Source organism: Argentina silus, assembly GCF_951799395.1.
Source record: "Argentina silus genome assembly, chromosome: 10".
NCBI classification, from domain to species: Eukaryota; Metazoa; Chordata; class Actinopteri; order Argentiniformes; family Argentinidae; genus Argentina; species Argentina silus.
The window spans coordinates 9592245-9618394 of record NC_139664.1 but is presented as its reverse complement, the minus strand read 5'-3'; the positions used below and the strand labels follow the sequence as shown (position 1 = coordinate 9618394).

At 46.0% G+C, this 26150-nt stretch overlaps 2 protein-coding genes across 2 annotated transcripts in view; both read right to left on the bottom strand.

Annotated features, from left to right (window-relative positions):
- Positions 1–5220, bottom strand: part of tuft1a (tuftelin 1a) — a 12447-nt gene extending 7227 nt beyond the window's left edge. Inside the window, exon 1 of the mRNA XM_083678883.1 lies at positions 4933–5220. Coding sequence (XP_083535009.1) covers positions 4933–4995 — 63 coding nt within the window. The 5' untranslated portion in view covers positions 4996–5220. The remainder of the gene's footprint in view (positions 1–4932) is intronic.
- A 6358-nt stretch (positions 5221–11578) lies between these two features.
- Positions 11579–25447, bottom strand: cgna (cingulin a; the record flags this gene model as incomplete). The annotated part of the gene is made up of 21 exons (XM_083679756.1): positions 25322–25447; positions 19971–20919; positions 19688–19785; positions 19382–19451; positions 19168–19263; positions 18240–18361; positions 17896–18007; positions 17561–17773; positions 17269–17417; positions 16149–16269; positions 15776–15988; positions 15363–15584; positions 14867–15115; positions 14551–14721; positions 14224–14385; positions 13790–13879; positions 13518–13601; positions 13247–13365; positions 13031–13139; positions 12628–12791; positions 11579–11720 (listed from the first exon to the last, which is right to left on the bottom strand). Exons 2-21 carry the CDS (start codon positions 20916–20918, stop codon positions 11579–11581), a joined length of 3654 nt encoding a protein of 1217 aa, XP_083535882.1. The 5' UTR covers position 20919; positions 25322–25447.
- Positions 25448–26150: the final 703 nt, after the last annotated feature.

The window sequence follows — 26150 nt, the reverse complement described above, 5'->3', positions numbered from 1 at the left end:
GCCTCTGTGTATGAAATAATATAAACTTGCCTTGAATTTGAATTGTGTTTCATCGTCATAAGGTCTTCAGTGGAAAACTTGCAAGTCTCACACACACACACACACACACACACACACACACACACACACACACACACACACACACACACACACACACACACACACACAATGGGAATGTCCATTTAGAATTCTGAGAAACAGTGGGGTGGGCAGGAAAACAAAAGTGAAGTGGGATGGAACATTTCCATGACGACCAAGCCTCCCAGTAGCCATAAACAATCTGGCCCCCTAAAAATGTCCTGTACATAAGAGGAGTGGGTGAACACACACACAACTAACACACTTCTCCTTGAGTCATTATAGTGTGGGAAATTAGGTCTAGCCCATGATTGGGTGTGTGTCTGGCAGCACAGCGAACCCCTTATTACAAGCAGAGAGGGAGTGGGAGTGTGTGCGTGTGCGTGTGTGTGTGTGTTTGTCCCTGCGTGCGAGGGAGGAGAGGGATTACATAACTTAAATAATATAACAAACTTCAAGCCAAACATCTTGTTCTCTTTACAGTACTTTCCTCTCTGTATATGACTGTGTCCTCCTGAAGTGTAAACCAATGGAAACTATGGAGACACTACGCAGACAAGGAAAATACTTTCCTTCTGATTCCTTCTTCTTCTAATTCTGAAATGTTTAACACATGTATACACACTCAGAGACACACACCCTGTGGTTAGCTACTGTTATTGTGTTCACTTTCCTTGTCCTGTCAGTCAGTTAGGTCATGGACAGGAGAGTAATGTCAGGAATCCACCTTATCTGTCCCTTTCACTGGGGCTCTTCACACTATTACCATTGTGTGTGTGTGTGTGTGTGTGTGTGTGTGTGTGTGTGTGTGTGTGTTTGTGTGTGTGTGTGTGTGTGTGTGTGTGTGTGTGTGTGTGTGTATGTGTGTGTGTGAAACACAAGTTTACTCAACTTAAATTACGCGATGGGTTTCAATCAGGCTGCTTTATAATTTATTTGTGTGTGTGTGTGTGTGTGTGTGTGTGTGTGTCACTCTACTGCACAAATGGGGAGTGAATACCATAGCGCTTAATGAGGAATACATATGAGTACGTCTGTTGCGGTTGGCACCGTTGAGTGTCAGATGCACAACACTGTATGTCACTATGGAATGAGGATATAAAAGTAGGCTGTGTTATGTAACAATGATATGGGTTATGTTGTTATGTAAGGCAGTTAAAGGTATGAGAAGCCTGTATATGTTTACTGATTGCCTGATTACCTACCTAGGCAGGACAATACACACACTGAACACACACACACGACAGGACAGGACAGGAGAGGGGGAAAGGGAGAGGGACAGAGAGAGAGAGATGGAGGGGGGCGCACACACACACACACACACACACACAAAACACACACACACGGAAAAGCTGGACAAAGAGAATGAGAGAGAGATAGAGAGAGAGAGAAAAACAGAAAGTGAGGGAGAGAGACAGAGAAAGGGCTGTTGGAGGAATGTGTCATTAGACAGGTCCCTTGGCCTCTCACAGAGAAGTAGACAAAGGTTCACCTAATCCACTCCCGAACACAGACTGCTCACACACTCACACACACACACACACACACACACACACACACACACACACACACACACACACACACTCACACTCACACAAAACCATTAGTGCCCAGGAGTCATGCAGAATCCACTCTACCATTATAATAGAGCAGTAATCTGAAACCATGCAGTGCACAGAGTCCAGACTGTGTTAGGGGCATTGACAACAGGCACAAAGGATCATGGGCCATGGCCGGCACAAAGGATCATGGGGAATGACAGGTCTCTTGTTTTCAACAGTGGCGTCTGGGGGTCTGTTAGTCATCTCTGTCTCTCACAGAGGTTGACTGAATGTTTAGAAAGTGGCATAGGCATCGTAAACAAAGAACTTCATGAGAAATGTCACTTGGAGCTCAACGTTCTGTCGCTCCCTGCTCGTGAGAGGAAATGGAACAGGAGGGAACTGTGAACACTGGAAACTGAGGTAGAAGATAGCATTGCCATATATAGTGACAGATCATCTTGTGTCTATGGGAGACAGTGGCCTTCCTCTGTTCTGCATTCCAGAGGTAGAATGCACCATAAACCATTCTCTCTCTCTATGTGTGTGTGTGTGTGTGTGTGTGTGTAAACAACCACATTATAAATCTGTCTCTCAGGTTTACAGCTCCTGGGGGCTGATCGGCGTACGTGTGTGCAGAATGTCATGATGCAGAGAGGACAGGGAGAAGAATGATCAGAGTACTAACAACACCTTTTCAGTGCTCTGATCCAGGTGTAGCTTTTTGACCAAGCCAAGCACTAGCACACACCTGTGGGCCTGAAGCACATGCACTGGTGCAGTCTGCACAGTGTTATTGTCAGAAGGGAATATGAACCATAAAATGTTAATAAAAAGGTTAGGACCAGCTCAAATGTAGACAAAGGCAGCCGCATGTTTCGAGTTTTGTTTTTTGTGTTGTATTCCCTTTTGAAACACGAGGTGACACATGTGTACAGGTGCAAAGCAAGCATTTCATAAGTCTGTCCCCAGGACATGAAGCGAGAGTTGTGATGACAGACCTATGATGTCAGAGCTATAAAAGTCTTCAGTTTAAGGACTCAAATGACTCATAAGCCAGTACCAAGGGAACACTGACTGTTGTACTTGTAGTTCCTGGGTCTTTGACTCCCTTCTGTTGAGAATGGTTTGATGCCCTGGTTCGTTACTGTGTAATAGAGTAACTGTGTAATAGAGTAACTGTGTTTGAGTTACTACCATAGTGTGAGTTACAGTATTAGCTCCCAGCTGATACCCATAGTGTGGGAACAGTGCGAGATTTAGGGGAGTCAGTTTCTCCTCATAGATGAGTGTGTATGTCATGTCTGGCTCAGGCCCAGTCACTGATGTCACACACTCCTGACTGAGAGAGTGGGTGAGGAAGGACTGAGGAATGGGAGAGTAAGGAGTGGAGTATGGGTGAGGTCAGAAATCATGAGGAAATTATATGGTTCATGCAACATTATTCAAAAAGTAGGGACAATAAGAAATGCCTGGAGAAGGAAAATAAGAGATTAATTGAAGCAATCCACAATGCTCCCTAGCTAACCATGGACATACCACTAGTTTACTTTAATCATCTTCCCACCTCTCTGGTAACTTGATGAATTTTGTAAAGATTGATGGGTGAGAAGGTGAATTGATAGATATGTGAGGACAGATAAAAGATTTCTCTGTTTAGTCATAAAAACTTGGATCGGATGGAGACAGCTCTGTCTCTAAAAGGAAGGTACTGGCTGTTCTAGTAATTTCCTCTCTGAATACTCCCTGACTCCATGCTGTCAAGAAACAACAAACAAAACAAACAGTTCTGCTGCTGCTGAAGATCTCTCTCTCCCTCTCATTGCTACTTTGGGAACATTTCATCCTCCTTATCTGTCTTCCTTATATTTTTACAATCTGTTCGTTATAAACGTTTACATGGAATTGCTCTATCACCTTGACCAAATGAGAGTTGCATTCTCACGCCCATGTTCAAATGTAAAACTAGATAAACAGGACCAGAACAAATAAGAAACCCGAGCCATGCAGTACATATTAACTGCTGCCTTGCAGCATTGTTCAAATATTACCTTACGTAAGTAAGAGTAAAACACACAAGAGTATATATCTTGACTAGAGCCAGATTTACAGCCTTATACAACACTGAAAAGATAGCTTGTTTGCTGATAGGCCGGTCTAGGACCACCTTATCCTCCCAAAATCTTTATTTCAACCTTTTGAGGGAAAGAAAGGGCAACTTGATCCTACACCTGAGGTACAGTAAGTACAACACAATGGTGCCGCAGGAAACTGCTCTTATCTGGTAAAAGTATCAGGTTGCGTGGCAACATTCAGATTATAAAGAGACTATGAGCTGGGTAATTTGTCAAACATGGTGAATGATTAATCCTCTCTGACTATAGACAAGAGATAAAGCCCAAATGGCAATATGGAAAAGCACACTAGATGTAATGAGGAATATCTAAGCTATAGGCCTGTTTTTAAGTCTGGACATTTATGGCACAGGAGGTTCTAGTGTGCTTATTCTTTAACAGCAGTTAAATAAACTTCCATTCTTAAGTTGTCTTCATTGGCTGTCACTACTGTAATCGCTACATGGAAGAAAGCACTAGTGACATGCAGTCTGGCCAAACCACAGATGTTATCTGAACTAATTCTTTCTCTCTCTCTCTCTCTCTCTCTCTCTCTCTCTCTCTCTCTCTCTCTCTCTCTCTCTCTCTCTCTCTCTCTCTCTCTCTCTCTCCTTCTCTCTCTCTCTCTCTCTCTGTGTATTTGTATATAGGCTAATACTGTAATTACTAAGTGTAAGAAGCCATTCGAATGGCCCACTAAGACCAGATGAGGCCACTAAGCCTGAAAAGACTTCTGTCAGGATCAAAGTGAAACAGTCAGTGGAGAATTAATCTCTTGCTTATTCTTAGTTCCAGTCAGTTTATCACTAAAATGTCTTTATTGATCAAAAGGGGAATCATATGTCACCAGAACAGAGTGGAATGTGTATTAAAGTTGGTACAAAAGTTCCAAGAAGGCAACCTTTGCCATCCAAAGAGATAGATATGATGATGCCGGAGGTTCTATACTTCTCTATCTGCCAGACTACTGTATCTGTCTGACTGGGTCGCTGTGAGCGATAAAGCCCCATGCGCTGAACCATAGAAATGGAATGAATTATTCTATTTCTATGCTCTAAACACTATCCAGTCCCCCTCGCCCACAGGGCGCTTTACTCATGTTGCTCACATGTAGGTCGACTTCAGCACAAATATTGAAAATCCCGAAAAGAAAAAAATGTGTGTTATTGTCATGTGTGAAACAATATAGAGTTACTTACCGCTGATCTCTCGTCAGCTCTGATGTCCTCAAATGTACACAGACTCCGCGTAACGCCGTTCATCTTCGCACAGGTTCGATAAATAAACTGGGAAAAACTTAAATAAATATAAATAAAAACAGCAACGTTGTCGCTTATGAATAGACAGGTATGTCTTCTTTGCAATGGACAGAGGGAAAAGTCTTCTGACTCTGCCTGTTCACTTGCTGATCTCGTAATATATTGAACAATACCAGACTCTGCTCGCTACTACTGGGCGATGAACGGTTTCATCAGTCCGATCCCACCCCTCACCGACTCCTCTCCTACCGGTCTCATCACGTCAGATCTGCTGCCGGAATGTGCGCGTGATCTCAGCAGCCAGGCTCTCTCTCAGTCGGAACGCCCCCCGCGGCTACAAAAAAGTGAAGCATAGTCGAGCAGCGCGCAGGTAACCGTACTTGTCCAATAAAAAAGGTCTGAATGATTTTTATCCTTATTTTTATGTTCATTCTTTGATCAAATACATTTATTTGAGTTACGGATAATAGGTCTATTGAGCCTAGCTGAGAGACAACATTCCCTTTGGGCCACTCCCACTCACAACCTCACGTACCTCTTTCATGAGATTCCACATGAATCAATCTATTTTACACATAGGTCTCTTTACCTTCCTTTTGCTCGTCATGATACAGTATATGTAGGCAACTAAAAGAGAGACAGACAGATAGGCAGACAGACAGGCAGGCAGGCAGGCAGGCAGACAGACAGACAGACAGACAGACAGACAGACAGACAGAGACAGGCAGGCAGATTTGTCCATTTGGTCGGTTAGGGTTAGGGTTGATCACAACCCTAACCCTGACCACAAAAGCAGTATGGACAGGGCTCAGTGCTGATCCAATCCAAATCTCACCATGTGTACAGCACAGACCTCAAATTGGATAAAGACTTAATGGTCATTGCTTAGGAGCCAAACAACAGCTGAGCAATTACTGCACAGAGGAGATGACGGCAGAAAAAGGACAGACAGGCAGACACATGGTTATATTAACATACACTAATTTGGCAGTAAATCTATTGATTGATTGTTGATTAATTGATTGTTTTCTGTGGTAGGCTGTGTGTGTGTGCGTGTCTGTGCGTGGGCAGTTGATTAGACGAACCCACATTCCTAACAAACATACGCAACATTTCTCTCTATCTCTCTCACACACACACACTCACACCTTTCAAAATCAGGTCTCATAAACCCTGCCAAATCATGCTGAGATGTGTCTCGATCCTGGAAGACGCTAATTACACGCTGACATCACACAGACAGACAGACATGTTGTACGGTGTGCCCATATACCCAGACAGCTACTGATCTAGAGACAAGGTAGATCATATCACAACGATGATATCAGCAGACAGTTATGAATATGAACCGTTAGTCAGAAGTCTATGCATGTCTCCCCATACGTTCTTCCCTTCTTCCATTCTACACTGTGGAAACGTGAGGAGACGGTGTGAGTGAGAGGCGTCTCACTCAGTATAACAGGAGATTTAACCCCCTGAACCACAAACTACAATGCTCACCTCACAAGGACAGATACAGACAAACTCATTGATAGATATGATGATGCCACACATCCACATTGTCTGGGAGGGGATACCCAGCCAGACTAAACAAATGGACCGAACTTTGTTGATACTGTACTCTATCAGGCTCATGGGAGGCAAACAATGCATTGAACAAACAATGCATTGAACTAGGACCCAGATTCCTTTTGTGTAATAATATAGGCCATTTAGCTGACGCGTTTATCCAAAGCGACTTACATTGCAGTAAGTGCATACATTTCAGTATATATGGTCCCAGCAGGAATCAAACCCACAACCTAAGCGTTGTTGGCGCCATGCTCTACCAACTGAGCCACAGAGGACCACATGTAATCATGGCACCATTACATTGACTGCCATGGCCATCGATATTAAGAGTGAAAAGAACTAAGCATAGCAGAGGAGAAGTTATCTATTCTATATACCAGGGCATTGTATAGTACATGGTGTGCTCAACAAAGTGGTTTCACTGAGATAGGAATTCAAAACACTGACACACTGAAAGATGATACACGCTCCTCTCCTCCTCCTTTTCACACGTTTATAACATTTGAACAGCTCCGCTCAAACATGAAGCTGTTTTGCATTTTCCCCTCTCTGCGTTTGTCTTTCAATATTGATCCATACTGAAGTGGAAATATTTTTGTGTGGAAAATGTAAGGTAGCTCCACTGGCTATGCAGGTTTAATGAGAGCCTCCATATAAAGGAAAATGTTACACTGAAACACACCCTAGAGTATTGGAATATGATTACATAATGTACCAAAATCCTGTTTGGAAAACCACATTGCAAAAGCACAGGTGGGTGCAGCCCAGTCATGGAACAGTGTGGACAGGTTTACTATCTGGATTAACAGGAATGTATACATTCAATATACACATACAAGGGAACAGAGATGATGATATGTATTTCATCGACAGTATATGGAAACAGGTAAAATTATAATAACATATGTAATTACAGGAGCAAGGCGTAAGTCTATTGGAAATCTGCTACCTCTACCGCGAAATTCAGTTTGAAGTTACAAACAACAACATCCTCCCTAATAATAATATAACCCCCCAAAATGGACGTGCAGTGTCGGACATTAGCTGATGTGTTTCTACATGTACGCATGATTTGGAGAAGCAGACACCAGAGTCCACACCCCTAGAACACCCGTCAGTTACAACGTGTTTGTATGCAAACTGAGTGTCGGACCCGACACTCCATTTTAGAAAAGCGCTGAAATATTAATTTCCAGTGATCTCATTCCCTGATTGCTACTGATTAAACATCGCCAACATACTGTAAGTCATTTAGAACCGTTCGAGAAAACTTGAATGTAAGATGAAAAGATAGTGTTCTACCTGTCATCCCTCCTGGTCCCTCAGCAGCACCGCAGGGGACGTGTTGGAGTCTGCCATGATCAGCACACATCCTGGTCCAACAGTCATGTCCCTGATGTGTCTCACAATAGCAAACTGTCATTGAAGCACATTCTTGTCTTGGCATACGAGTGTGCATAAGAAGGTGTGCAAGTACATACATATGTACCTTTGCTTAAAATCTTTCATATATGCTTAATCATTAGCAAACAAATGAGCAAAATCAAACTATACTGTTCCAACTGTATGGGGGTGCTTGAATTGATATATAAAAATATATATAAAAACATTCTACTGCTTACTAAATTGAGCTACCAATGGTCTTTAATACAACAAGCAGCATTATACTGTAATCTATTCCACCGTCATTTATTTTCAATCAAAATGTCATTTCACCCCCTGGACTGATACAGGATTGAACCCAACCCTGTAAAAACACCTTGCAGGCTGGTATCACCATAGTAACAGCTCCTCTTTTCATATCATACTGGGCTCTGCCAAGATCAAACTGTTTGTACACATTCCAGACATTTCTTTCTCAGTTGTTCCTGCTGCAGTCGTTCTGTTGGCATTGATACACAGAAGAGAAGCCATCCATCAAACTACCTTGCTATGGTTAGTCTACCACAACAGAGGGGGTCAGGCTCCTTACCCAGCAGAACACTATACACAAAGTAGGGCAGGCTGTAGTATGCACAACCTTATCCATAACAAAACCTACACTTTTAGTCCAAACCCGCTGTATAAGAGTTTGGCCTCTGCTACAGTATAATGCTTCACTCTGAGCTCAGTGTCCTGCTTCAGGCATGCACTGTCTCATCTGTAAATCAAACAGAATGCTGTGATGTTCATCACCACCCATCAGGGTTTATGTGAACAGAGTAAGCCAGTGTACAGTGTACTCAGTGAGCAGAGAGAGAAGCGAGCAAGCAGGTAATTGTGTACTGCTTATTGACCTGTATCTCGCTCACGCACACACACACACACACACACACACACACAGGTAAACACAGAGGGATGCAGCCTTTAGGAAAACAAACCACCACAATCTCTCTCAACGCTTTGGAATAACATGTACGAAACATCACAAAAACAATGATGAAAACACCATTCCCACAAGAGATAAAAGCCAAAAACAGAGGGGTCTATAAATACATCTACAGTCCTGTGAACACACGTTCCACTTCCTGACAGGAAGGGCTAGTTTCAGACACAACACAACTCACATTAGTGAGTGTAAGGGTAATGTACTTTAGTGCTGTCACAGGTGCTGCTGCGCCCTTGCAGTTCTGGGGAATTAGGGATAAACCGCTGACAGACAGAGTCATAACAATGCATTTCTAAATAAGTGTCATAACATCAATTAGACCTTGATCCTGAAAACAAACTGTAATGCTTTAAGACTGGGTGGGCTCCACTTCCATAGAAAGATAAACAAAACATGGATGAATTCCATGACTCATCAGTCCAGAGACCAATGTTGCAACAATAAGTCTTAAGGTCTTAGCAAGCGAGACACAACATAGACTGACTTTCTGTTTGAGGCGACTTGTCCTGAGTGCTGTGCCAAGTTTCATTCTTATCTTCCACAGAACTACACAGAGGAATGAGGATGTAACATGACACGAAGAAAAAGAATAACAACAAAGCAATTAATACTCAAGAGGTAAAAAGGAGGATCAAAGAGATGACATTCACATTAAATTCCACAGAACTATGTCCATTCTAGTGTTTGTTCAAGAGAACTCTCTTGTGGAGTGTCACTAAGACAATGAAGAATGTAGTGTTTGACTTTATTTTTTTATTGCTGCTAAAATTGTATTCAATAGAAAACAGATTTGTAGAGTACAAATTCACAGTGTAAAATGATTCTAATCAAAATCATGTACCATCATCTCAAGCTACAACAAAAGCCATACAAGGGAATGTATGTCAGAGAACAGTATACTCTTAACAGATCTTTCAAGCCAAGTGGGCATAAGGAAAAGATACAGTTGCAGTAGTTGAATCGACAGTGTTGACTATCATTGATTGATTGTTCAACAAATAACATCTCACACTTCCACAGCTACAGTACAGTAATTAAATAGTAACAAATCATTTACAAAAATCAATCCAAAGTACACTAATACAACAAGAACAAGAACAACTGAAACCAATTACAAAATTCTTAAACAGCTTTAAGGCATCAGAGTGAAAGGTATTCACAGGCTTCACTGAGTGAGTGACTGAAAGGAATGCATAGACGTTGTGCAGCCTCGACTAATACACTTGAAAGGTTTGTGTGTGAGAGAGAAAGAGAATATGGCAAGATATGTATCATAGAGAACTCTGTACATACTCATGTAGTGGCCGGCAGTCAGGTTTAGAAAAGAACAGCAGCTGCAGTATACAAAACTAACATTTATTTTGTAAGAACGATTACCAAACGGTCAGTCAAACCATCAGATTTAGTTTATGAAACTACGATATTTCCTCCCCCCCAAAAAAACATCCAGTGGAAAATTGGTGATCACATTTCTTAGAAAAATAATTGTTCATGAATCTCAATATTGCTAGTGGTGTCTAGTGTATACACTCGTGGTAATAATCATGAACATTGACATTGATGACATCATTTGGTCCATCATTTCCAGAAGCATGCATAGTGGGATATATAGATTCAAGCTGCACATTTGCTGTGCATGCCAGTCACACGCTGTCAGCACAAACAACTGATGTGTTTCTAGTCAGAGCAGCTGTCAACATGGTGAAACAGCTCAGGTCAACTCACAATACCGTACTGTGAGGGTGGTTGTCTTAGTATTCAGTCAGAGACACAAAACCTGTTGTAAGTGTCAAATTCTTTCTCCGTGGAGAATTGAGTAGAACAGAGTAAACCTATAAACTTTAGGTGAGTCACACCCAAGACCAACATCTCTCCCTCCCTCCCTCTCTCTCCCTCCCTCTCTCTCCCTCCTTCCTTCCTTCCTTCCTTCCCTCTCTCTCTCTCTCTCTCTCTCTCTCTCTCCCTCCTTCTCTCTCTCTCTCTGTGTTTCCTGTAGTGCTGGTCAGTTTGTTAAGTGCTTTAGACAGTAAACCTTGCCTGTCCTTTAGAGGAGATTACAGAAGACTGCTGTAGAATGTACCTATAGGAACATCCACAGCAGTCTTCACACTGACTCCTCAGTACCAGTGTGTGTATGTTGCCCAGTGTACCAAATTATTCAACATGGTCGTATTTTTAATGAGGAATACATCTTGTACCCGTTTTCTCCACTCCTCCTCCTCCTCTTCTCTGTGCCCTTGACATTCCTCCTGCCCCCTCCTCTCTTTCCCTTCCTTTAATTAGCTAGACTTTATAATGTAGTATTCAGAGTACCTGTTAGCCCCCCCCCCCCCGTTAAATACAGTGCCTAGTGTGCAGTATCACCGGCTTCCTCCCTAGCCGGAGTGGGTGTACAGAAGACTCCCAGTGTTGAATACCTGTGTGTCTCTGTGTGTAGTGCTTAAAATAACTCCTTCCAGAACTTCCCTCCATCTCCTTTTCTCTGTAGTGCTTACGAAAACCAACATCCCTCCCATTACTACCCTACCACCCTACAATCCCCCCCATCCCTCCCTCCATCCATCTCCCTTTCTGTGGAGCTTAGAAAACGCCACTTTAGCCTCACTACCATTACTACTACCACTACTACCCCTCCCCCCTCCCTCTCTAGCAGGAGCTGGTCTGCAGGTTGCCCTCAGTGAGGATGGATGTGATGCTGGAGGGGTCGTACAGGCCTTCATCATCCTCTTCCTCTGAGCTCAGAGCCGAGGAGTCCAGGGCTGGCCGCCGCGCCTGCTGGACCTTCCTCCTGAGACACAGCATCATCATCATTAGCTTCATTGTTATCATCATCATCATTAGCTTCATTGTTATCATCATCATCATCAGTAAATCAGTCAAATCAGAATACAGCTGGCCCATGAGAGGCGATAAGCATGTCTCTGCTGTAGACCGTGTAGTTCCCTCTACTTGTCTCAGTCAGAGAGCTCCCTCTGTTGGTCAGAGAAGGGAATGGGCAGTTCTGACTGATAAGGGAATGAGTGCTGGATCTACTGTATGCAAGTGTGTGTGTGTGTGTGTGTGTGTGTGTGTGTGTGTGTGTGTGTGTGTGTGTGTGTGTGTGTGTGTGGGCATGTGGGTGTATTTCTTTCCTTGCGTTGCTGCTTGTCACAGCGTTATTGTTTTAGTTTAATTGGACACCTTTACACACCATGGTGGCCACTGACTGACGTTTTTCCTGCTTGTGTCCCAAACAAGTTTACTAAACTTCAATTAGGCGGTGTGTTTCAATCAGCGTTCTTTATAATGGATTTGTGTGTGTGTGTAATAGCATCATCTCTGTAGAGGGCTTAGGGAGAGGCTCAGTGATCCATAATGACATGCCTCAGCTGAGTCACTGACACACACACACACACACTACACTACACTACACTACACTGTTTGGCTGTGGGTAGTGGACAGGCTGCCAGTAAATGTCATGCATACTGAACTCACAGAGAAGCCTGGAGGAGAGATAATTGGGCTGATTGGACAGACGGACGGACACACATGCGGAGACACACACACATACACACACGCAGAGACACACACGGAGACACACGCGCGCGGAGACACACACACACGCGCGGAGACACACACGCGCGCGGAGACACACACACACACACGCGCGGAGACACACACACACACGCGCGGAGACACACACACACGGTACCTACTTGAGCTCTGTTTCCAGTGCCGTGACTCTGGCCTGTAAGGCCTCCTTTTGTTCCACTTGTTCCTCCACCTCTCTCTGAGCCTTCCTCTTCAATCCCTCCATCCTCTCCACCTCCGTCTCTCCTTCATCCACCTGTCTCTTCAGAGCCTTCACACGCAGAGACAGCTGCAACAGAGAGGAGAATGGTAGTTAGTGTGTGTGTGTGTGTGTGTGTGTGTGTGTGTGTGTGTGTGTTTGGGTATGAGGTTGTCAATGAAGAACTGTACTTTACGCACACAGGAATAACGCATTATGGAATAATGTGCTCTGAGTGTAGTAGTATTTCTTTGCACATTGTGATAGTCTGTGTGTGTGTGTGTGTGTGTGTGTGTGTGTGTGTGTGTGTGTGTGTGTGTGCGCTGCACCTGGTCTCTCTGTTCTGTGTGTTGTTGCCTCTCGTCATCCACGGTAATGTTGAGCTCTTTCAGTTTCCTCTCAAGGCGACGCTGAGTTGACAACATGGTGTTCTTCTCCCTGGGTCACACAGAGTCACCGGTAACGCCAAAATATGACACAGTACACCCATTCAGACACAATATATTGGTGTGGTGCATTGTGGGATCTGTAGTGTGTGGGTGTACCTGTCCTCGCTGTGTAGACGCTCCTCTAACTCCTGAACCTTGCTCTCCAGCTGAAACACCCCAGCTGAGGACCGAGACTGACCCTCCATATCAGCCACACGACTCCTCAACTCCTTCATCTACAGAGAGAGAGGGGGAGGGGGAGGGGGAGGGGGAGAGAGAGGGGTGGGGGGAGGTTAAGTGTAATCGGACATATGGCCTTTTTCACAGCTGAAAAAACAAACAAAACTAAATATAGCAGTATGTCACAGACCCACACACAAATACATACATGTCTCTCCAGGGCGTTCTTGTCCAGCTCCAGGTCCTGTTTGGAAGATCTCTCCTGCATGAGCTCCGAACGCAGCTGGTCTATCTACAGAGAGAGAGAGGGGGAGACACAGGTAAGATGAATCATTAACCAATGAACAGGCAGAGGCTGGGAGACACACACCTCTAGTGTGTGGAGCTGAGAGAGTGGCCTAAAGAGATGACCCCATGTACATGGGAGCAGATGAATGAGTGTGTAAGTGAGTGTGTGTGTGTGTGTGTGTGTGTGTGTACCTGGTCTCTGCTCCTGGTGACCCGGTCAGTGAGGAGCTCCACACTCCCCTTCTCCTCTTCCAGCTCTAACTCCAAACGCTTCAGCTTATCCTGATAAAGACAGAGAGAGTCAGTTCAAAACCCAGTCTCCCCCCCCCCCGGTATGATATACTGGTACCAGAAGTAAGCATTTATACAGGAGATGCTCTGTCGAGGCTTTGTACCACTGTTAATGATTTAATTTAAATAAAAAACACTTGACTGTTCGAAACTTCCCTGTTGTATTTATAACATAAAGCAACTGCTAGAGTACAGGTTGGAAATCCAACTTGTGAGGATAGACATGCACTTCTGGTAGCAAAAATAAAAGGGTACTTTTTTCCCCCTCTATTTTGGCTTTTTGCTTTGTTTGACCCCAGTTACCCAGACAACAGAACACACACACACATCCTTACCTCCAGAATGCGTATCTCTCTGGCCTTGTCACTGAAGCTGTTCTTGCTGTTCTCTAGTTCTCCCTCTAGGTGGCGGAGCCGGTTAGTCAGCAGCTCTTTGTCCAGCTGGGAGTTATCCCTCTCCTCACACACTGTGAGGAGCTCCTTCTTCTGACGGGCGACCTAACACACACACACACACACACACACACACACACACGTTACAAACCAACTTTGCACGCATACACACAGGCAGACACACACACACACAGGCAGACACACAGGCAGACACACACACACACACACACACACACACACAGCTCACTCCTCTAAAGACATCACACACACCTCTTCCTCTAGCCTCCTCAGGGCGCTCTGGTTCCTCTCCAGCTCAGCCTGGGTGTCGTTACCATGACGCTGCGCCTCCTGCGTCTCCCGGCGTGTTCTCTCCCTCTGCTCTTCCAGCTGAGCCCTGAGAGCCTGCAACTCTTCTCTGGAGGAGTCTGATAGTGACTCATACTGAAAGAGAGACAGAGGGAGAGAGAGAGATGTAAGATTTGCCTTTAATACACAAATAACTGAAAAACTGAAAAATGCACCCCTCCCAAAAAAAAAAAGCAGTTCTTCTCCCTACAGACATCCTTGTCCAACAACTCCCCCTCACCTCCTTGTTGATTTTCTCCAGGGCTCTCTCCTGCTGTCGTTTGGTCTCCTCTAGCTGTGTGCTAGTCTGTGTGAGTAGGTCTTTCTCTCTCTCCCTCTCCTCCAGGCGCAGGCTGAGCTCGCGGTGCTCTTGCCCCAGCCGAGAGGCTCCTCTCTTGGCCTCATCCAGATCAGTCCTCAGCCCCCTCACCTCCGCGTGGAGGGCCAGCTCTGCCTCAGAGCTCTCAGATGCGCTGGTTTGGAGCTGGGCCTGGGGGATACACACATGGATATAGAACACCTCACACACACACAGCATCATCTCCACACGCAGCTGAGCCTAGGCAACACATACGCACTGGGAGAGTGAGAGAGAGAGAGAGAGTGTGTGTGTGTGTGTGTGTGTGTGTGTGTGTAACAGAGTGAGCAGGAGAGTGTGTAAGCAGCAGTGTGTGTGTGTGTGTAAAAAGAGTGAGCAGGGGAGTGTGTAGGCAGCAGTGCGTGTGCGTCTCTCTCACCTCCAGGCGTGAGAGCTTCTGTCCGAGGCGTGTGTTAACCTCCTCCTGCTCCAGCTGTGAGTCTCTGAGAGAGTTTAGTTCAGCCTGTGATCGTCCCAGACGCTCCGTGCTCGCCTGCAGTTCCTCCTCAGCCAATGACAGTTTCTCTTTCAGCCGGCCGGCCTCCCCCTGCACACCACTGAGCTCCGCCTCCAGGCCAGAGATTACTGACGGGTCAGGGAGCTAAAGACATCAGAGTGTTCAGAGTAAGAGGGAGGGAGGGAAGGGTGGAAGAGGGCAAGGAATGAAGATGAAAAAGAATCGGTGAGAGGAGGAAAGACAGAAAAGAGAAGACGAGGAACAGCATTAGTCATGCGGCCCTCTCTAGTATGGATTCAGTCACAATTCTTTCAGCCAATCCACTGAGAACTCACCTGCTTGTTTTTCTCCTGCGCCTTGGCCAGATCCTCTTTGGCTCTCTGTGATTGGTCCCTCAGTCTGTCCATCTCGTACCTCAGCTCAGCCTCCTGCTCCTGGTTGGCCTTCTTTAAGGAAATGACCTCCATGACCTTCTTATCCTGCTCCGCCCTGTGCTTCTCCAACTCTGACTTGGCCTTCTGCAGGTCGGCGCGGCAAGACTGCAGTTCCTGATAGAACAATCAATCCATCAAATCTGTTATACACACTTTATATTCATACTACAAATCTATACCACTTATGTACTATTAGCATGGCTGGCGTGTGTGTGTGTGTGTGTGTGTGTGTGTGTGTGTGTGTGTGTGTGTGTGTGTGTGTGTGTGTGTGTACCTTGGTGAGTGTATTTGTGTGGCTGGGGTCTGGAATCTGCTGTTTCATGGTGGTTATTCTCTCTTGATGCTCCTTCAGATCCTCCTCAAACTCCTCTTTGTCCAAGCGAGCCTGCAGCAGCCTGTCACATGCACACTTCCTATTGATACTATCCATATCTTTACTAGATCTACTGATTCAAATACAGACTGGGGACTGGTCAAAAGTGTGGATCAGTTTAGTTCACTCACTCATAGGTTACTGTGCTACATCTACTTGGTTGACATCTTTGGACAGTACATTTTGGGTCATACTAGGACATAACTGTTTCTTTACTAACACAGTCTGACATCATGAAAAACATCAAATCTAAAGCTAAACAAAGATCTGGAGACTGAAACTACGGGGCCATCCACACGTGGCGTCATAACTAGGGCCAGTTATCCCCGACCACTTGGCGAGGGAACAAACAAGCACTGGACTAGCAAGGTGGAAGCCATAGAGTTTAAAACATTAAAGATAAAGCTCTATGTGTGCGAGGAAAAGCAGTGTTGTGTAAGTACACCCTATGTGGTAACAACGGTGGTGAAAGTGGACGACCGTACGAACTACAGACACAGACGTAAACACAGAAACAGACACAGCTCTAGAGACAGGTGACAACACAACAGCGGTTCATAGATTCATGTCTCCCTCACTGCGGCTCAGGGCTGACAGGCGGGTCTCTGGCACAATGAGAGGGCGAGAGAGACAGTGACGGTGCAGAATGAGAGAAAAAAAGAGAGTGATACACATTAATGGTGCAACATAAGAAAGTAGTGAAGGCAGTAAAACTGATAGTGCAGGCTTGAAGGAAAAGAGAGAGGCAACCCTATTTCACAACAGGATTGGCGTAAGGTGTGTGAATGAACTTTGAAAGTGACCAGATTCCATTTTCTCCCCCCTAGCACCTTCCTCTTTGCTGTTCACAGATCTTAAGGGAACTGGATGGGTTTAGAGAACTTGGTGACGGCTTTTCCGAAGCCTATCCGGTCCTTTAGGATCTGTCACCACTGAGGGGGTCGGGCCAAGTGAAAGTGGTTAAAAGGTAGAGCGGGGCCTTTCTAAGTTGTGGATGAGCATGTGAATGTAGTGTACTCACTCCTGTTTAGTGGTGCGGAGTTCATCCCTGGTGGATTGGAACTGCTCCCTCCAGTGGCCGCTCTCGTCTCTGCACTCTTCCAGCTGCTGCTGTAGAGAACGTATGGACGCGTTCACACGCAACCGCTCTGCCTCGATACCTGCCTGAGACTGACAGAGAGAGAGAGAGAGGGAGAGAGGGAGAGAGAGGGAGAGAAGGAGAGAGAAGACCATTAGTGCAATCAGATTTCATCAACTCACCATAAAATCAGGTTTAACTCTGTGTGTGGGTGTGTGTGGGTGTGCGTGTGTACCTGTGAGACCTGCTCCATGCTGCTTCTCAGTCTCTCCATGTCAGTGCTGTATTGCTCTCGGAGGGTCTCTATCTCTCTGTCGTGAGTTGCCACCTCGTCCTTGAGCGCCCCCTTCAGAGCGGTGAGCTCCCTCTCTCTCTGGCGCAGGTGCTCCTCCAGCTTCTGCTTCAGCATGGACAATTCAGACAGGTCCGCTTGGCAGGACATTAACTCCTAGAGAGACATCACAAAGGTTTAACACACACTCCCCCTTGCTCTGCTTCAGTGACAAACACATACTGTGTGTGTGTGTGTGTGTGTGTGTGTGTGTGTGTGTGTGTGTGTGTGTGTAGTACCGTCTTGTTGCTGTTCTCTCTCCTCAGCTCCTCCTGTAGTTCAGCCAGGTGATCCTCCATCTCTCTGACCCGGGACTCTGCGTTTTCCCTCTCCATACGTAACTGAGTCAGCCTGAGAGGAAGAGAGAGCCGTTGACTTGGGATGCTTTTTAACATTAAGGAAGCACTAAATAAGCTAAAGTATATCTTAGAACTGTCATCTCTGTATCTGTGTGACATTTGTGTGTGTGTGTGTGTGTGTGTGTGTGTGTGTGTCCGCTCTACTGCACAAATGGGGAGTAAAGATCATAGCACTTAATGAGGAATACATATGAGTACTGGTAGTGTGTGAACTGTGTTCTCACTCGGTGTGTGTCTGGTGCAGTTCATTCTTCTTCCGGTCCAGAGTGTCCTGCAGCTGCAGGTTCTCATCCAGACACGTCTCCAGCTCAGCCTTCAGGGCAGGGTCAGACCTGCCACCAGAGCCCTACACACATACACAACAATGACAAAGGACAACAGCAACTCAACAACAAAAACCCATTTGTGGATGAATGATGGAATGGAAGATGGAACTCCATACAGTACTCAGCCCTGCATGTGCATGTGTGTGTGTTCTTCAGAAATGTGTTAAGACCAACCGAACTCCCTTAAACCAGCACATAATAACTAATTATCACAAGTTAGATTATAGTGTGTGTATGTGTGTGTATGTGTGTGTGTGTGTGTGTGTGTGTGTTCTGTCCACCTCTGACATAGCTAGCAGGCTTTACAGTTTAATCTGTAGTGCACTTAAAGGGCCTTTTAGAGCACTTATTCAGATTACCCCCTCATTAAAAACAACAAAACAAAAAACTAAAAAAAAACGGCAGCAGCTTCTCACAGTTCCCAGTAAAGACACACACACACACACACACACACACACACACACACACACACACACACACACACACACACACACACACACACACACACACACACACACACACACACACACACACACACACACACACACACACACACACACACACACACGAGAAGAGCCTTCAGAGCTAGTACACCCCATCATACGACTCCTCCCTCGAGTGAAAGTGGGCTCAGCTGGTGTGTGTGTGTGTGTTCTTGGAGCAGCTCCACATCATTACAGCCCAGTGTGAGAACCAAGTTAGTCCCTGGTGACCATCTCTTCTCTCAAGAGGCGCTCAGACAATTAGATCAGTCTAACTGGAATAATAGTGATGTTGTTGTGTGTGATTTGTGATTTCTGTCTCCCTCTCTCCCTGCTCCACTCACCCTCCTCTCCTCCTGCAGGGAGGCCTGCAGCTCAGTCATCCTCCTCTCCAGTTGTCTCTTTTCTCTCCTCCACTCTTCACTGGAACTGTCACTGGGCTGAGAGAGAGAGAGAGAGAGAGAGAGGGAGAGAGAGAGAGAGAGGGAGAGGAGGTGTTTCATATTGCTTTATCAAAGAAGTAAAGAAAACGCTCAAGCTTGGAATTGGGGTTCATACCTTGAGTCCCTGAATCTTCTGGAAGATGACCCTGACTTTGTGCTTGATGGCTGAGTCACTCTCACTGGACCTGAGGGAGGGGAAACAGAAGGTGAAAAGTTAAAGAGAAAGATGAAGAAAGAAGAAAATATCAAGTTACCAAACACCCTTGGGTCCAGATCTAGCATCAGCTTGCCTTCCCAAAACACTCAAAATGTACTGTGGATCAGTGTCTAGGGCCAACGTCTTCCTACTCCACTTGAGATGGCTGGAGTTGTACAAACGAGCTTGGTTGACGTTTGAACCAGAGAAATTGAAGACATGTACCCCTCTCTCAGGATGCTGTAGATGGTCTGGATGATCTGCTCCTCTTCACTGGTCACCTCTGAACTCTGACCCTGGTCCAGCAAAAGGTCAGGGGTCACCTTCAGACAGTCAGACACCGAGGTCAGTCAGTAAGTGACAAACGCACGCATGCACGCACGCACGCACGCACACAGAGTGACTAAGCCATCAAGTCTCACACAAACACACACACACACACACAAAAACATAAAAGACACGACAAAGCTTTACAGTAACCTCCATCCTCTCCCATCCCATCTCTTACCCGCGTGTCTGTCCGATTGGCTGATGGAGTCTCCTTGGCAACAAACATCCCTGGCGAAGCCCACTGATTGGCTGGGGGGGGCGTAACCTTGGCAGTGGACCCAAGACTGCTGTGAGTGGAGGATGGGGCTGAGGAGTAGGGATTGGGGGTGAGGGAGGGTGTGGCATCTCGTGGGTCCTCTGACACAGGAGAGCGCCCCCTCTGTTGCCCTCCAGTATTACTGCCGTCAAACCGGCTGATCAGTCTGTTGACAGGGGTCTGGGTGGGGGGGGGAGGCGGGGCCGAGATGGGCTGTTCTGTGTGGGGAGGGGGTTCAGGGAAGGACTGACTCCCCCTTGATCTCACCTCCTCCCTCTCCAGCGACCCATTGAGCCCAGCTTGATGTGATCCCCCCCAAACATTCCTCTCCACGCTCCCATCCCTCACCCCCCCAGTCTGGTCCCTCTCTACCTCCCTCTCCCCCCTTACCCCGATCCCTCCATCCAGATTACCATAGCTACCAGACCTACCATCCCCTGGTGGCCTACGAAGCTGTAACCCCTCTCTCCCTGTCCCTCCCCCCCCCTCTGGCTCCAGCAGTGACCCGTGTGACTGTGCCCGGCGTAGCACACCTGCCTGACCCCCGCCTCCCCCTGAACTGTCTCCCCCCTGTCCTCCCTCCTCCTCTCTCTCCCTCCGTCGGGGCAGACTACTGTAACCCGGAGGGTAGTGGGTCTTGAGCTGTACCCCGTACGAGTCTCCCTTCTCCCCCCCATCCTTCAGCACCACGTAGGGCTGCCCGTGGATGCCCTGCACCCTCACTGCCACCCCGTACTTGGCATACGGGGGTTTGGGTTTGGACTGGACTGCCCCAGGGCGCCCCCCTCCAGAGTCATGGAGGTCGTTGATGAAGCGGATCTGGACCCCGTGGTCAACGGGGGTTTTACGGCCAGAGGACGGAGTACTCATACTAGGAGGGAGAGAAAGAGGGGAGCGAGGGGAAGGAGAAGGAGAAAGTGAGACGAAGGGACGTTAATCATGTGTAGAAGAATCATCAACATACTTTCAATCTAATACTTCAAATGCAGGGAGATGTTTTTTTGTATCAGTGAGAGTGTCCTTGGTCTCATACTTCAGCAGTAAGAGGTTGTTTATTTCATGAAGGCAGAGGTATGTTCTTTGCACTTCAGAAAACTTGTGTGAGCGTGGGAGAGAATGTGAGAGTGTGTGTATGTGTGTGTGTGCGTGTGTGTGTGTGTGGGAGGGAGATAGAGAGAGAATGAAGATGTGTACTTGCGTCACAGACTGCTCTCAGACTGAGGCCTAAGGCTTTATGTCACTCAAGATTAGACTGTCTGTTCCAGAAATTCTGGTTAAAAAACGACAGAAACCCTGCAAAGTTCAGCTCAAAACACACTCACACTCTTTTTGGAGGGCCAGCTGTAGGTGTTGTGTGTTTCCCAGTCAATCCTAGCCTCCCTTTTCTAGCATCACCATGGGTGTACTAAAGGCTACAAACTAGGCCTTACACTCCAGAGCCAGACCGCAGAGAGACACACACGCCTTGGTAGGACTCTGAACAACACACACACACACCGCTTCCACTGCTCTCTGATTCTTGGCTGTGACTTTCAGCTACTTTTGACTGGACTTTGCCCTGTGTAAGCTTCATCAGTCATTAACCTAGACCTGCGCAGGAACGCATGCTGGAACACACACACACACACACACACCTACTTTCACCTCTCTGACTCACCTCTTTCAAAATCAATGAACAAATACATCCAGTATCACCTGTCCTGCCATTGAACCCTCTAACTCCATCAGCCTGCTTCCTATGTGGTTTAGAGTTTCCACAGTATCGTCAGGCTCTCCCTGCCTGATGACGGTAACAACAGGGCCAAGAGTTGGAATTCCGACCCCCTGCCCCCCCCCCCCCCCCCCGTCTCTCTCTATGCCAGTGACCTGTGCCACGTCAGCTCTCATCACCAGGTCATTACACTGCATGGCTCATTAACATGGCAACTTTAGAGTTATTACCAACCAACTGCAACACATGCTACTGACCCAGTTAATGGTTCTCCCTCTTCACTAGACTTACACCCCCCCCCCTCCCTCTCTCTCTTTCTGTCTCACACACACACACACACACACACACACACACACACAGTTTCTCCCCTTTTATCAGTGTGTGCCATGGTGATAAAGACAAAGTCAGGTTTTTGTTTCAGTGGGCATGGCCCTGCCCCCACTCCCAAACATCCGGTCTCGGTCTCTCGGTCTCGCTCTCGACCTTGGGTGCAGTCCAATGAGACCTGTTATAAATCAAGCCTGTCCACTAACAGTAACACAGCATGAGAGAGAGGCTTTATAAGTGGGAGAGTTCAGTTACATATCTAGACCAGAGGCAGAAGAGACACAGCAAGGTCTACGGTGAGCCAACCACTTCTCATGTCAGAACGCTACAGCTGTATGAAAACTATCAGTGACCCTACACACATCAATACATCAAATATGTACTCCTCTATAGAGATGAATGCAGATGCCTATCTAAAGCTATTTGAAGTGAGTGCAGGTGCAGCTATGTAGATATGGTGCTGTCTGTGTCTGTGTGTGTGTTGACAGCTCTCCTCAAGTGAGCCATTGCGGAAGCACCCTGTCACAGTGCATTAGTGCGACGGGCGTGGGTTGCATACAAACAACACTGACACACACAAGCACACTGACACTAACACACACACACACCACCACGTATGCCCAAGTGGCTAAGGGGTGACAAAGACATTTTTCAGACAGAGGTTAACGACTCCGTCCACCCCTCTCTGTGTCACTGTGTCATTGAGGAAGTAGCCGCTGCCAGCAGTCAACAGTCCAGTTAAGCTCCAAGCAGGGAGTAGGGACACTGGGACATGGGGGGGGGGCTAGGAGGGGGGTGAAGGGGAACCCATCCTATTGTCCAAATGATGTGGAGCAGAAAACAAGGGCAGCAATTCTGAGAATGCAAAACACTCCCCCTGGCCCTCTTTCTCACTCCATCTGTCTGTCTGTGTGTGTGTGTCGGTCTGTCTCTTATATCACTGTTTTGTCCCTTTATCCTTCTAGCCTGTCTTTTACCCAGAGTCATCCATCGCTTCCTACTACCTGTGTGCTTAGAGACAGCAGAGGGTGTTAGCATAGGAACTGCCTCTTCAACTGATGTCAGCTATTCATGACTGGCCTGTCAATATTAATAGGATCAGATCCTGATTCAGTTTGTGTAAAGCCTGAACTACAGTATGCACAAAGTTGTCCGACTTGTTCTTGGATGCAGATCTGACAATGCACATCCACACTTGAGCGGAGTACACAGTAGGCCTTTACTAGGGTACAGTCTGCATACATAAAGATAGGAAAGGGAAATACACACCCCTGCATGACATTTACACGCAGAATTACTGTCCTATTCCAAGGCACATGCAGGTATGCCCGCCCCCGCCACCCATAACCTCAAGCCTGGAACAGAAACTGAACTCGTGACCAGGTAAAGGAGTCCTCTTGACTCTAGAGTCCTTACCATACTCAGTTTATCCGTAGTTTCTCCTGACCCTCTGGCTCTGCTCTCAAATTGAATTTCTCCTCCAGTAAATTGAATTGAGGCCGTCTCTCTCTCTCTCTCTCTCTCTCTCTACCCCAGAGAGAGAGAGAGAAACACAGAGAGGTGTGTGGAGAGACTACTGCAGTGTGGAGTCTTGGATGCCATCAGTTGCAAAGTGAGCGAGCCTGACAAAAGCTAGACTCTCCATAATCTATCCTCTTCTTATCAGAGCTAGGCTACTTAGGCTACTCCTCTTAGAATAGGCTTCTAGTTCTGAAATGCACAGAAGTTTATCTAGCCTATGCCTACGACTACTACTGTAGTAGGCCTATATTTTAGGCTGTCGATTGAAAATGAATCCAACACCAACATAACCAAGGCAGTTAAGTGCTTTCATTTCTATCTTTTCTTTCTGTTGAATAAACATTCATGCCTTCATTCATCCTTTCTGCCTCTCCATTACAGTCTTGACTTACACCAGACCCTTTCCCTCTGTCCCTCTCTCTGTCTCTCTCAAAACTTGCCACTGCTCCTCTTTCACTCTCAAACAAACCAGCCATTTCTTCTTCTCTCAAACTCTAATGGAGCTCATTGGCATAACAAAGAGGGACTTCAGTGTTGCCAAATAGTACACAAACAGCACCATATAGAAGCACATAATACACCCCTCCAGTCACCCACATTCCACACGTTGTTGCTCAGTAAATTCTCCAAGAACGTGCACGCACACACACACGCACGCACGCGCACACACACACACACACACACACACACACACACACTATATCATACCTGCACACACACAGAGTCTCTGAACAGCATCACATCTGTAAACAACCTTACCTATCAGGCACCAGTAAAGATTCCTATTCTCATTCTTATCTGGCATCATGATAGTACTCAACATCCATCCACACAACAGAAACAAGGTTTGGGTTATACACAGCTTTGGAATGTTTATTGAGAAACGCTTATCATGACTCATTGGCTATCTTTATTTCAGGCATTATGTCATTAGACAACACCCACGGCCTTGTCACCCAGCCTATGCTTGTCAGTCACAATCTCAAGCTAGCTGCTCTCTATAGGTCATAACAATTAAATGAATAATCTCTCTTTCCCCACAGTACATCGAATTCTTCGCTGCGTCATCGGTATCAAGTGAAACTTGGAGAGCAGCAGTCAAATTGAGCTCTGGTTTGGCTACAAACTCTGAGTTTTAGATAAGAGCATCTACAAGCCAAGGGAGAGATATTTGAGGAAGAGGCAACCTCAGTCTCTAGGTCAGTCTAATCGCTGGACTAGAATGGAACATGTAGTTCCATGGCATGGCACAGTACAGTAGCCTAACCTTTATTTGATCATCAATGAGTTAAACACAAATGAAAGAAAAGTACTAAGCTGTTTTTCATAGCGGGTTTCTGATCATAGAGCTATTTATGAAAGCTGTAGCAACAGACCTGCGTAAACATGGGTGGTTAACTTTAGTTTGGGTTTTCGTTTCAGGGATTAGTATTACCCCCAATGTATAGCTGTCCTGGCTATCATCATTTAATGTGACGTTAATGTTGGCGGTCCAACCTTATAAATTGACGTTACCTAACAACATTCCGCTATCTCTGGCTAGCAAAAATAACTACTGTATCCATTTAAGCAAGTGAACGCGAAGTACACACGCAAATCTGTTATAAATGTGTAACGAGTGCGAGTCAAGCTAGCTGTCTGGTAGATAGCTGTCTAGCTGGTAAGGCGCTAAACTAGCAAACTAATCAACATACATAGCTAAAAACATAGCTACCTGTTCTTGCGTCAAATTAGTAAAATTCCTCAATTTCCTTTAGACTCTCCAATTCTTCTTTGTTTTAATTGGTGGTTGTTCAAATTTGTATCAATCCCGTCGGAAAACATTGAAGAAGTGCAGAACAGATACATAAACTGAGACAGACAGATAAGTTCGTTATGCGACTACAACCTGTTACCTTTGTGAGTGATGCGGTCTGACCCGCCCAGTCCCGCTAGGGGGAATAGTGTGATTGGTTTAGCACATAGCCGTAGGCGGTGCCCTAGACATCGCCCACTTTGATTATTGGTGGAGCTATTCTGTCAATCTGTGATACATTGACACAGCGGAGGGTCTCTCTGTGGTCCTCTGACATACAAATCAAATCCACACTCATATTCATGAATGAATAGCCCCGCATCCCCTTTGTTAGCTCATACAGTGATTGTAGCCTATACAGATTTTCTACATTTGCACTACAGAGACAACTCATGCCTTTACTATGAAGGTTAAATATCAGATTCATCCATTAGTAGTAATTTTTACTGAGAGAAATATGTAGGCTAACATAATGCACCATTTTCAAACGGTTAGGCCTTACCATTAGGCCTTACCCATTTTCACTTTTCTTATCATTAAGTTTCAGGAGGAAATTATCCAACACTGAACAATAATTTACTCAAGAACCTCTCATCCATAGGCTAATATCACAGATGTAGACTAAAAAATACCTTTCTCCAAATACCCTAGGCCTATGCTTAGGCTTCTACAGAGCTCTATGCATTCTAGCTGTTCAAAACATTGATGGGGGTTCAAAACGGTATGTTCTTCCAAATCGCCTGTAGGG